Below are 10,973 nucleotides of genomic sequence, written 5' to 3' on the forward strand. Positions count from 1 at the left end.
ATCACAATTTATTGTGCTGAACATTTGCAGCAATTGTCGATAATAAGTGACAAATAGACTGGTAAAGTTAATTTGTTATTATTTTATATATATATATATATATATATATATATATATATATATATATATATATACTAGTTACATGCCCCGCGCGATGCCGCGGGTCAATTATTTTTTGCATTTCAAAAATAGCCAAGATCTAAAAGTGTTAGGTTTTTTTGTAAAGTTATACCCAAGAGTCTCAGTTTTGGTTACATCACCTGATCCAAGAGTAATGTTTATAATATTAATAATAACATTAAACTTGGGTTAACCCTTAGCATAAAAGTGTCTGGACTACAATACCAGATCTAATAGCATTAGACGTGGGTCTGGCTGCAAGGTCGTGTCATATAAGTGTGATAATTAAATAGATTAGTTAAAAAAAACCAACAGGAAGAAAAAAACTAATGAGAAAAAAGAAAAAAAAAAGAATTAACTGGGTTAACCCTTCAAACCAGGTTAACTCATCATACCTTGAATTCGCATCATGAAAGTTTGATAATTAAAAAAAAAAACAAATTAATGGGTTAACCCAGAATTAACTGGGCTAACTCGTCAAACCAGGTTAACATGTCAAACCCGGAATCCGTCTAATAAAAGTTTGATAACTAAATAGAAAAAAATTTAACATTAACAATTTAAATTAAATGAAAAAATTAATTAAAAAAAACAAAAGGTATCAGCCTTTTCACTGTGAACTGCACTATGCAGTCCACAATTAAAGGCATAAAAAAACAAAAAAAAACTAAAGACATCAGCCGAAAACTACTTAGAAAAAAATTTAATATTAATAAACTAAATTAATTAAAAAAAGAAAAGAAAAAAACCTTTGAGAAGAGAAAAAAAACTAAATATAAAGAAATTTAACATTAACAAACTAAACTAAAAGAAAAAAAATAATTAAAAATGAAAAAAAAAAGCAAAAAAAATTTCAGCTTAACTTGTCAAACCAAGTTAACCTGGATCCGTGTCATGAATGTCTGGTAGCTAAAATAAAAAAAAATGAACATTAACAAACCAAACTAAATTAAAATTACTTAATTAAAAAGAAAAAAAATCCGGGTTAACTCGTCAAACAATGCTAACCCGTTAAACCCAGGATCTGTGTCATGAAAGTCTCATAACTAAATAAAAAAAATTTAACATTAACAAACTAAATTAAACAAAAACATTTATGAAAATAATAATAATAAAAATTGACGGGTTAACCCAGAATTAACTGGGTTCACCCGTGAAACTCGAGATATGTGTCATGAAAGTTTAATAACTAAATAGAAAGAAATTTAACATTAACAAATTAAACTAAATGAAAAAAAATTAATTAAAAAGAATAAAAAGCAAAAAAAAAATTCTATTTTAACTTGTCAAACCAAGTTAACCTGTTAAATCCGGTAAATGTGTCATAAAAATCTGACAACTAAATAAAAAAATTAAATATTAATAAACTAAATTAAACAAAAAAAAATTTTCTAAAAAAAAAACAAAGGAAGAAGCAAAAAAAATCTCGAAAAACATAAAAAAAAAACAGCTAAAAAATTAAGACAACTTAAAAAAAAAACGCCTAAGAAATCAGTGTTTTACTATGAAAATAAAAAAATTAATTAAAAAGAAAACCAAAAAAAAAATAAAATTAAGTTAACCCGTTAAACTTGGAATGCATGTTATAAAAGTTTGAGATAAAAAAATTTAACATTAACAAAAAAAAAATTTTAAAAAAATATCCATTAAAAAAACGAATAAAAATGAAGAAAAAGAAAAGCAAAAAGTAAAAAAAAATCTAAATTAATTGGGTTAACCCATAATTAATTAAACAAAAAAATTAATTAAAAAGAAAAAACCATAAAAAAAAAATTTGAGTTAACCCGTTAAATCCGGAATACATATTATAAAAGTTTGAGATATAAAAAAAATTAACATTAAAATTTTTTTTTTTAAAAAAATATTCATAAAAAAAAACAAAGAAAAAAAAAACAGGAATACAGTTGTGATCAGTGTTACTGCAATCCATAGTAAAACACTGATATATTTTAGTTATATTTCAATATATATATACAACGCAATGTTATTTAGATAGAAAGAAAAGTAACTCAGAAAAGCTAGGACTAACCGATATAAGAAAATACTGGTTAAGAAATGTTCATCTACCATATATCCCATAGTAGAATTCCCAGACCAACTCATAAAGGGTCTAGATCATTAGATTATTGAATCAATTTATAGATTACCGGATCAATTCTAAGCAATTATTTTTATTAAAGTGATATTATTTATAAAAAAATCTTGGAGTTGATCTAACTGGGATTTGGACTAAATTTAATCAGGTCAACTAAATCACTAAAAACTTGGCTAGATCAATTAGGTTTTACTAGGTTAACGCTTTTTATTTATTTATTTAATTTGAAACTCAATTAAAATCAAGTTCTAGAGTTGGGTTTAATAACTATTATATATCATTTTCCTATCTTTATTTTTGTAAAGTCAAAAAATAAAATAGGCATCTTCATGGATAATATTGATTTCTTGTTCCCTGCTAAATACAGGAGCGAACAAGATTGATCCGTGTTATATTGCGAGCCTATTCAAATTTTTTTAAACATAAAAAGGGATGCTCAAGTGACAAATTTGTTTAAAAAAAAGCAAGAAAAAAACCTTACACTCGAGTTATTAACTTAACTATATCTAAATATAATTAGTTAATTTAATAATCTGATTTGAACTGAAAGCAATGATAAACAACAAATCATAAAAAACATATGGTAATATTAACAAAACCAAAAAATGACTCATCATATATCATATTTGTAAGGAGAAGAAAAAAAAGATCATTGAAGACCCATTGTCATTCTACCATGGACACCTCTTACAATAAAAAAAAATTTGTTGAGACGGTTCAAATCTCACTATAAAAAAATGCACGACAATATTAAAAGAAATCACAGAGTCACTAGAACAACACCCTAGAAAAGCAAACCAAACAAAGCACAATGAAGTGAATATCCATCTAGCATTTATATTTGATCAATCAATTTCATTTAATTCAAAAATAAATTTAACAAAGAACAACAAATAAAAAGACTTGGGATAAATCAACCAAATAAAAAAACAAAGGGCGTATAAAGCACGCACACATATATATTAAAAAATCTCACCTCTAATTAAAAAAATATTAGCTAAAGAGAATATATATATATATATATATATATATATATAAAAACAAAGCAACCCCTGGCGAACCTCTTTAAGCTGGGTTAATTTTTCAAATTACAATCCATGAAATTCAAAATAGAAGCTCAACCAAGAAGCTTAAATTCAAACAAACTCACTAATAGAATATGAAATTGAATAATAAAAAAAAAACCTAAAAAGTTTGGCAAAGAAAGAAAAACAACAATAAAAAATATGATAAAATCCGATGGAAAAATAATAATAATGAAAGGTGAAATCACAAAAATATAAAAATGATCTCAAATGATGTAAATATAAATTAAACAAATAGGGACTAAATCTAAAAATAAAAATCAAACGAAAACTGTTTGATTTTATAAATTATTGCAAAAAAACAAATATTAACTAAAAATCAAGGATTAAATTGAAAATAAAGAGAAGTTGAGGGGCTGATTTGGTAAATTCTAGGGTATGACGCAAAAATCAAGGGAGAGAAAAAAGAAAAAAAGAAAAGGTCATCGGACCGAATATCCATTCCATGAACGTGCCACCATTACTGGATAGAAATGTCGGGATGAATCTAAAGATGTCCAAGAATGATGTTTTTGGTCACTGAAATAAATTACATGCGCAGTTCAAAGAGGATGGAGCGGATGACACGTACCCACATGAGAGAGAATTTGTTCAAATATTTTTATTTATTAAAAGATAAAACTACCCTTAACTGTATCCAATAACAATGAAAAAACCAAGAGTGAAATTATAAAAATTCCGGAAGACCCATGGCATACAAAATTGAACCTCAAGAAAGGATATTTTTACTGCTCAGATACAAAGGACACGACTAAAATGCCCCTCTAGTCAAAGTTTTTTTGTTTGTAAGGGAAATATGTTATTTTATTGGGCACCTCTAATGAAAAATACAAATATATCCCTTAATGATATCCAATACGACTCTTAAGATTTAAAAATATTTATGATATTTTATTGTACAATTTATATCCGTCAATTTAAAAATGCCAAAATACCTCAATTACAAATATAACCCTACCCTCAATTATTAGCCTTGTTCTTTCTTTCTTTTTTTTTTTTTTAAAAAAAGGTGATTTAGTAAATTCACACCGTAAAATATATATACAAGAACAATGAAATCACCACTGCTTTCTAGGTTTTTTTTTTTATATTTTTAATTTAATTTAATATAGCTTGTCATTGGATTGTTCATCTATTTCTTTTTCCTTTTCCTTTTCTTTTATGTTTTATTTTATGATCAGCACTCCGATTGTAGCAAGTATCCACGAATAAAAAAAATTAAATTTAGCTAGAAAGATTCGAATTCATCTAGTTTGACTGTCCACGTAAACCTTTGTCTCAGCTTAATCTCCCATCATTGTTTTATATTCCTTCGAACATGTATCCAATGAATGTAGAAGGAAAAATGTTTTCCTCGTTGATTGATGTAGATTTGAGAAAAAAATCTGAAAATTTGATTAAATTAAGAAAATTAAAATAAAAAAATTGAAAAAATTAAATCATAAAAAATACATATTAAAATTTTAAAAAAATCGAATCGAACCTAAACTGAAAAAAATACAGCCAAACAAAAAAAAAACCGAGTCAAAACAAAAAATAGTAAAACTAGATAAAACCGAACCCGAATCGAAAAAACCAAGTCAAACTAGTTTCAACTGGTTTCAGTTTAGTTTTTTTTATATCGATTTTGTTATTTTTTTTAATAAAAACCAAACCAAACCAAACCGAAAATAATCACCCATAGATTTATGTGTTTTTATATATATATATATAATCTTTATTTTCATTATATATCTATAAAAATATTTTTTTTTATGTATCTCTTTTATAATGCTATTTTATTTTATTTTAATGTGTTTTTCACAATGTTAATGATATTTTTTTTTCAAAAATAGTTAAACCAACTAATAATATTAAATTTAATATTTAATATATAATTGTTAGATTTAACTAGATTAATTGATGCATAGAAAATTTGTCTGGGTTAATAAATTTTATGGATAAATATATTTTTTAATTTATTTAAAAATCTAGACTAGGTCATACTTTGGGTTATAAACTTTCATAAATTATTATTATTAATTTTAAACATTAATTCATAGAAACATTACCACCAATATATTTAATAATGCAATGTATAATATATTTTTTTAAAAATTAATTGAAAATATATCAAACATATCTTTATTTTTATTTTTAACATAAAGTATAAAAAACTCTAAAAAATCATTAATTTAATATTTTATTTTAGCAAAAGGTGTTTTTTTTTAAAGCAGTTTTTAACTAAAAAAACAAACGACATATAATTATTCTTATCAGATCTATGCAGGTGTTTCAACACAGGCAATGAAATCTAGCCACGTAAGCATCCAGAAAAGGAACAATTAGATTTGGAACATCCAATCAAACCTCGTCTCTTACCTTGAAAGTACAAGCAGTAAAATCTAAGGAGGGCTAACTACAAATCACTGAAATCAGTCCTCCAACTCCAGTGTTATGTTTAAATCAATTCCAAAACTAGAAATTCTCTTAATTTCATCATACATAGAATCTAAATGACGGATAGTTTTTTTAGTTATGGCATTTATATTTTGAAGAGTTTTTCTGATTTATTTATATTTTTTTTTTTGAATAGATGAATTTTATTCTTGAAACGAAAAAAATTATTCTCAGATAATATTTCTAATATGTGCATCATTGAATAATGTCCCCCCTTTTATTTTATTAAATCAATTTAATTTGTGTTTTTATTTTTATTATTGTTTAATTAAATAAAAATATTATTTTAATAAATAAATTTATCAAACACAATAAAAAATATCCCATCTTACAAGATTAAATATTATGATCTACACCTGTCTCTCAATTTTTTAATTTTAATTTTATTTATCGCTTATAGTTTGTTTTATATTTATTTAAGCACATAATTCTTGATTTATTTAATTATACATATGTATGAATTGTTTTAATTTTCACTTAATTTTTTTTACTGCCAAAATATGTTGAAAAGATTTGTGTATGTATTTTTTTTGTTAAAAAAATATTAATTCAAATCAAAACACGAGTTAAATATCTAGTATAATTATATACTAAATACTCAAATTTCCAATCATTTACATGATTACAAATATAATTTAGTTTTATTTCATTGACAATTCCTTTTTAATATAATGTATACTAGAGTTAATTTTTATATATCGAGATTGAATCTTTTTTTTTCCCTAGTAGAACTCAATATAGTTAGGATGAATCTGTAAACATTTATAGTCTCAGGGGACTAGTTTGTAGCTACCCTAGGTAACAAAGTCAGAGTAAAGAAACATAAAACAAAAGCAAAAACAAAAGGGATCGTTTCTCTCTGTCTCTCGTTGACGCAAAGCAGAAGCTTGAGCATAGGACGGCAAAAGGCAGCCAAGCCCGAGGGAGAACGAAGAATCTCAAAAATCGAAACCAAAATAAATCAAACCTCTTTCTGCTTTCTTTTTGTTTCCTCTGCTTTACCGAAATCACACGTCGTTGTTATCCCTCCCTCCCTCTCGCTTTTCCGCACATATTGTTATTAGTAGATTTTGAGAGGTTGAATTTTGATTGGGTATGGCAACAGAGACATCTAAAGATGAATTATTGCAGCTAGTCAAGAGATTTAGTGCTTATTTGACTGTCAAGATGTCAAATCTCTTCTCCTTTAATACCCCGGTTAGTCTTTCAATTCCTTTATTTTTGGCCTCGATCTGATTCTGATTTTTTAGAATATGTGATTAATCTATTTTTAGGGTTTAGTGTATTTGTAATTGGAATTGTGGGGTGTGTTTTTCTTGTAGAAAAAATTAATGGCGTATGATTATAGGTTTATTTAATTCATTTATGGGTTAATTAGGGTAAAGATTGAAGCTTTTTTCTGTTGAAAGGAGTGCAATTTTTTTGGATTTTTATCATTTTTCCTGCTTTAAATTGGTTACTTTTCTTTTACTTCTTCAATGGCTTTAAATTATTGATATAATTTTTTATTTTTTATTTTTTCTCTTGTTGGGAAATAATTTTTTGGTTCTTGTTTCTTTTTCCGTTTTGAGTTTGAGACAACAATGAAGATTGTTGATGTTATCGTGAAAAGACTTGTTAAAAAAATAGCAAATGGGTGTGAATATAGTTTAATTGTTTCTTGTATTGAGAAATTAGAAAATTTAAAGAGTAGTTTGATTTATGGCATTGAAGTATTCGCACTGGTTAAATTTGGTATCAGGATTCACGATCAGTTGGGGCCGCTGCGGGGCTTGCTGTTGCGATAGTCTTTACATGGAGGTGGTTGAGGTCAAATAGTGGACCTCAAAGAAGGCAGCCGAAACGACAAGCTCCTACGACTAGTAGTTCTGTTGTGACTACTCAACCCAATGCAGTGTCGATACCTTCTGGGGGTGTTTGTTCATCTTCGGAGGACTTGAGAGTGCAAAATGTTGTTGATGAGTTCTTTCAAACAGTAACAGTAAGAAAACAATGGTTAAGTTGTGTTTTTGTTTATTTAGACTTTTTTCGTTCTTATTAATGTTTTGTCTTTGTTTTTCAGCCATCTTTGGGGCAAATAGTTAGGCAAAAATTGAGCGAAGGAAGAAAGGTAAATACTATCTCAGATGCACCAAGCATGATTTACCTATTTGCTTAAATTTGAGTTGATATTTCTTAGAAGTGGTGTCTGCAGTCTGTTCTCCCTTTGGTAGCCTTACTGTGGTTTCATTTCTCATTTAGCATTTTTTGGGAATGTTTTATTTGTCCAATCTATGTGCATTCTGTTTGTTTTGTGTTCAATATCCTCTCATTTAGATTACGGGTGATTATTTAATTCATTCCTATTTAAAAAGGTGCCTTTTAACAAAACATAAATTGTGAGTTTGGTTCCTTTCATCTATATGCCTTTTGCTTCAAGTTATCTTAGCACTTGTTATTTCTAATTTTCATGCTTCTTGAACTTTTTTGTTGCTACAAATGTCATGCATGTAAGTTTGTTTGAGTGGCTTCTCTCAAGTATGTTTTAGTTTTCAATCATTTACTTCTAATATATATATTACTTTTAGGATTACTCTAGTTGTAATGCAACAAGAAGACAGGCTGAGTTGTCCAATAAAGAAAGCCATTCCCCTTAAAGTTTCATGCTTTGGTGACTTGTTTTGTGTAGGTCACATGTCGTTTGCTTGGCGTAATCCTTGAGGAAAGCAGTCCAGAGGAGCTTCAGGTAGTGAGATATTTTTCAAGTGAAATGTGTGCTTGAAACTTCAATGTGCAAAAAATTAACTTGTTTCTTCTTAGGGGCAGAGTCAGGCAACTGTTAGGTCCTCTGTGCTAGAAGTGCTGTTAGAAATCACGAAATTTTGTGATGTTTATCTCATGGAAAGAGTTCTTGATGATGAGAGCGAAGTAAGTGCAAACTTCTTGTAGAACAGTATTTTATCATCACTTCTCCTTTGTTGAAAAAATATTGTCATTTTTGTTCTTTGTTTTGAAATATGTGTGCTTCATGGTGCTATCAAGCAAGTTTTTATTTGCATTGTTCCATGTCCTTCTACACATGATTCAAGCATTCACTTTGGATGGTTTTCAACTTTTATCTTTTTTTTTAATGGTCTGTCATTAATCTATATTTAGATGCACACTGGCTCTATTGCACTTGAGTTTAGTTCTGTATATAATTTTAGATTTGGGAGAAAATAATTACAAAGGCAATTTTATGGCACCTATTAATGATGTAGATGGCATCCAGAAATGAGATGCCTCAGTCACCTCTATGACTGTTAGTTGTACTTTAACCTGATTGAAGTTCCTGAATAATCATATGTTATTCTCAGTCTTTTTCATGTCAATGTTCAGTGATTGACAGTTTTGATGTGTTCTAAGATGGAGGATGTTTTCACGGTAGTAGTTTATCAACCAAGTGTGGATTTCTATTAATGCTAATTTGCTTTTGCACTTGTCAGTTCTTTTGTAATAAATTGTTTCCCTCATGAATTGCTTCATGCACTATTTTCTGCAGCAAAAGGTTCTCGTGGCTTTGGAAAATGCAGGAGTTTTTACATCTGGTGGTTTGGTTAAAGACAAGGTAACAGCAAATGCTTTCAGAACACTATGGTTTCTATGGTAGCTAATAAGCAAATTTGTTACATATACAATACACTGTGAGTTTCTTTATACTGGCCATTACTTCATAAAATTTGTTCCATTATATATTAGATGCCAGCTTCTTCACATTTCTTTGTAAGTTGAACTTTAACTTGGTGATAATTTGTAGCATAACTGCGATGCATGATTATGTGAGGTTCCAAGAATCCTACTGAACTTTTCATGCAGGGAAGAGGTTAAATTCCATGAAATTATACAGTTTTGACTCAATATATTCTTGATACATTTTGAAGACATAATGTCATTAATTCCCCAATATTACATAAGAAAGAGTGGCTTATAAGCTTAATAGTATGGCAAATATTTCTTCTATATCCATAACATTATATACTGACACGTGGCATTAAGAGGCTGAATGTGCTCAACCAACCAACAAGGATGGTTGTTTGTGGTATAAAAATATTAGCTGAATTGGTCATTTCTGGAAGATATTCATTTGTCTATTTGTTTAATGATGTAATCTGAACACCTGGGACACCTTTGGTACGCTGTAATCAAAATCATAACAGAGTGTGTGATTTAATAAGTTATTTCTCCACTTATGTGTTTGAAATATAAGATCTGACTATTCTGTGGAGTTTTAATATTTACCGCTTGATGTTTTTTTGTCTTTTAACTTGGCATTTGCTTTGTTTGTCTTAATCTCTGTAAAATGCATCTGCAGGTTCTCTTTTGTAGCACAGAAACTGGACGGTCATCTTTTGTAAGACAACTAGAACCAGATTGGCATATTGACACTAATCCTGAAGTCATTTTTCAGTTAGCTGTAAGCTTCCTTCTCGTGCCACTTATTGTATTTTTTCACTCCACGATCTTTATGATTGTTAGATTAGAATGTCAACTCTTTGTAATACGTATCTTCTGAGTTTCACTTTTCTTTTGTGGCAGAGATTTATCAAATATCAGCTTCACATTTCTCCTATTAGACCTGAACGGACCGCTGCAAATGTGCTCAGTTCTCCATCCTTGGAACAGTTCTTCGGATCAACCTGATGCATCAACTTATAAAATGTGAAAATAGAATTTTGAAGTTAAAATAGCTTGTTCTTTTTGTTCCAACTGATTACAGCTTCACATTTATGGGCAACTTCTGCTAGTTGCTGGTCTTCTGATGAAGGGTTGCTGTGCCATGTAATCCTCCACTATCTCAAGCTCAAAGCTTTGTTTGTTTGAAAATTTGTACATTAGGGTGGTCACATTTGAACTTGCCGCAACTGGATATTTGACATGATGGCTATTGATGTCAATAATTTATCAGTTAAAAGATATTCAATCATTTGCAATAATTTTGGTGTTCGCTTGTGATTATCCTGCCTTATCATCCTTTGTTCTACAGTGAGATCAACAACCATAACCAATCTTTTTCGTAATGTAACATCTCCACTTGAGAGGTATGCATTAAAGAAAATTACATGTTGCTGGAACAGTTTTGTTTACATGTTTTGTGCCCCTTTTTATGAATCATTCTTATTTCCAGACGTATATTTGCCAAACTGGCTTCGTGACCTCTGAATATTATTGCCCTTGTCACCTCAAGAAAGCACTTCATATTTTATGTTCCAGGTGAG

At 28.5% G+C, this 10,973-nt stretch overlaps 1 protein-coding gene across 2 annotated transcripts; it reads left to right on the forward strand.

The window, feature by feature from the left end:
• Nucleotides 1–6,568: 6,568 nt before the first annotated feature.
• LOC118054984 (peroxisome biogenesis protein 22) lies at nt 6,569–10,691 on the forward strand. 2 transcript variants are annotated; one of them, XM_035066761.2, is made up of 8 exons: nt 6,569–6,936; nt 7,481–7,720; nt 7,802–7,849; nt 8,408–8,464; nt 8,539–8,646; nt 9,260–9,325; nt 10,070–10,171; nt 10,294–10,691. In XM_035066761.2, exons 1-8 carry the CDS (start codon nt 6,835–6,837, stop codon nt 10,396–10,398), a joined length of 828 nt encoding a protein of 275 aa, XP_034922652.1. In that variant the 5' UTR covers nt 6,569–6,834; the 3' UTR covers nt 10,399–10,691. The 2 variants fall into 2 exon arrangements, with proteins under 2 accessions (XP_034922652.1, XP_034922654.1); XM_035066763.2 differs by having other exon boundaries at nt 6,570–6,936; nt 8,545–8,646.
• The last annotated feature ends 282 nt before the right edge of the window (nt 10,692–10,973 follow it).

The sequence above is a fragment of the Populus alba genome, chromosome 17 (genome assembly GCF_005239225.2).
Source record: "Populus alba chromosome 17, ASM523922v2, whole genome shotgun sequence".
Taxonomy (NCBI): domain Eukaryota; kingdom Viridiplantae; phylum Streptophyta; class Magnoliopsida; order Malpighiales; family Salicaceae; genus Populus; species Populus alba.

Coding starts and splice junctions, on each gene's coding strand:
- LOC118054984 (XM_035066761.2), top strand. CDS start 6,835: ATGGCAACAGAGACATCTAAAGATGAATTATTGCAGCTAGTCAAGAGA. Junction 6,937..7,480: donor TCTTCTCCTTTAATACCCCG/GTTAGTCTTTCA, acceptor ATTTGGTATCAG/GATTCACGATCAGTTGGGGC. Junction 10,172..10,293: donor AAGTCATTTTTCAGTTAGCT/GTAAGCTTCCTT, acceptor CTTTTGTGGCAG/AGATTTATCAAATATCAGCT.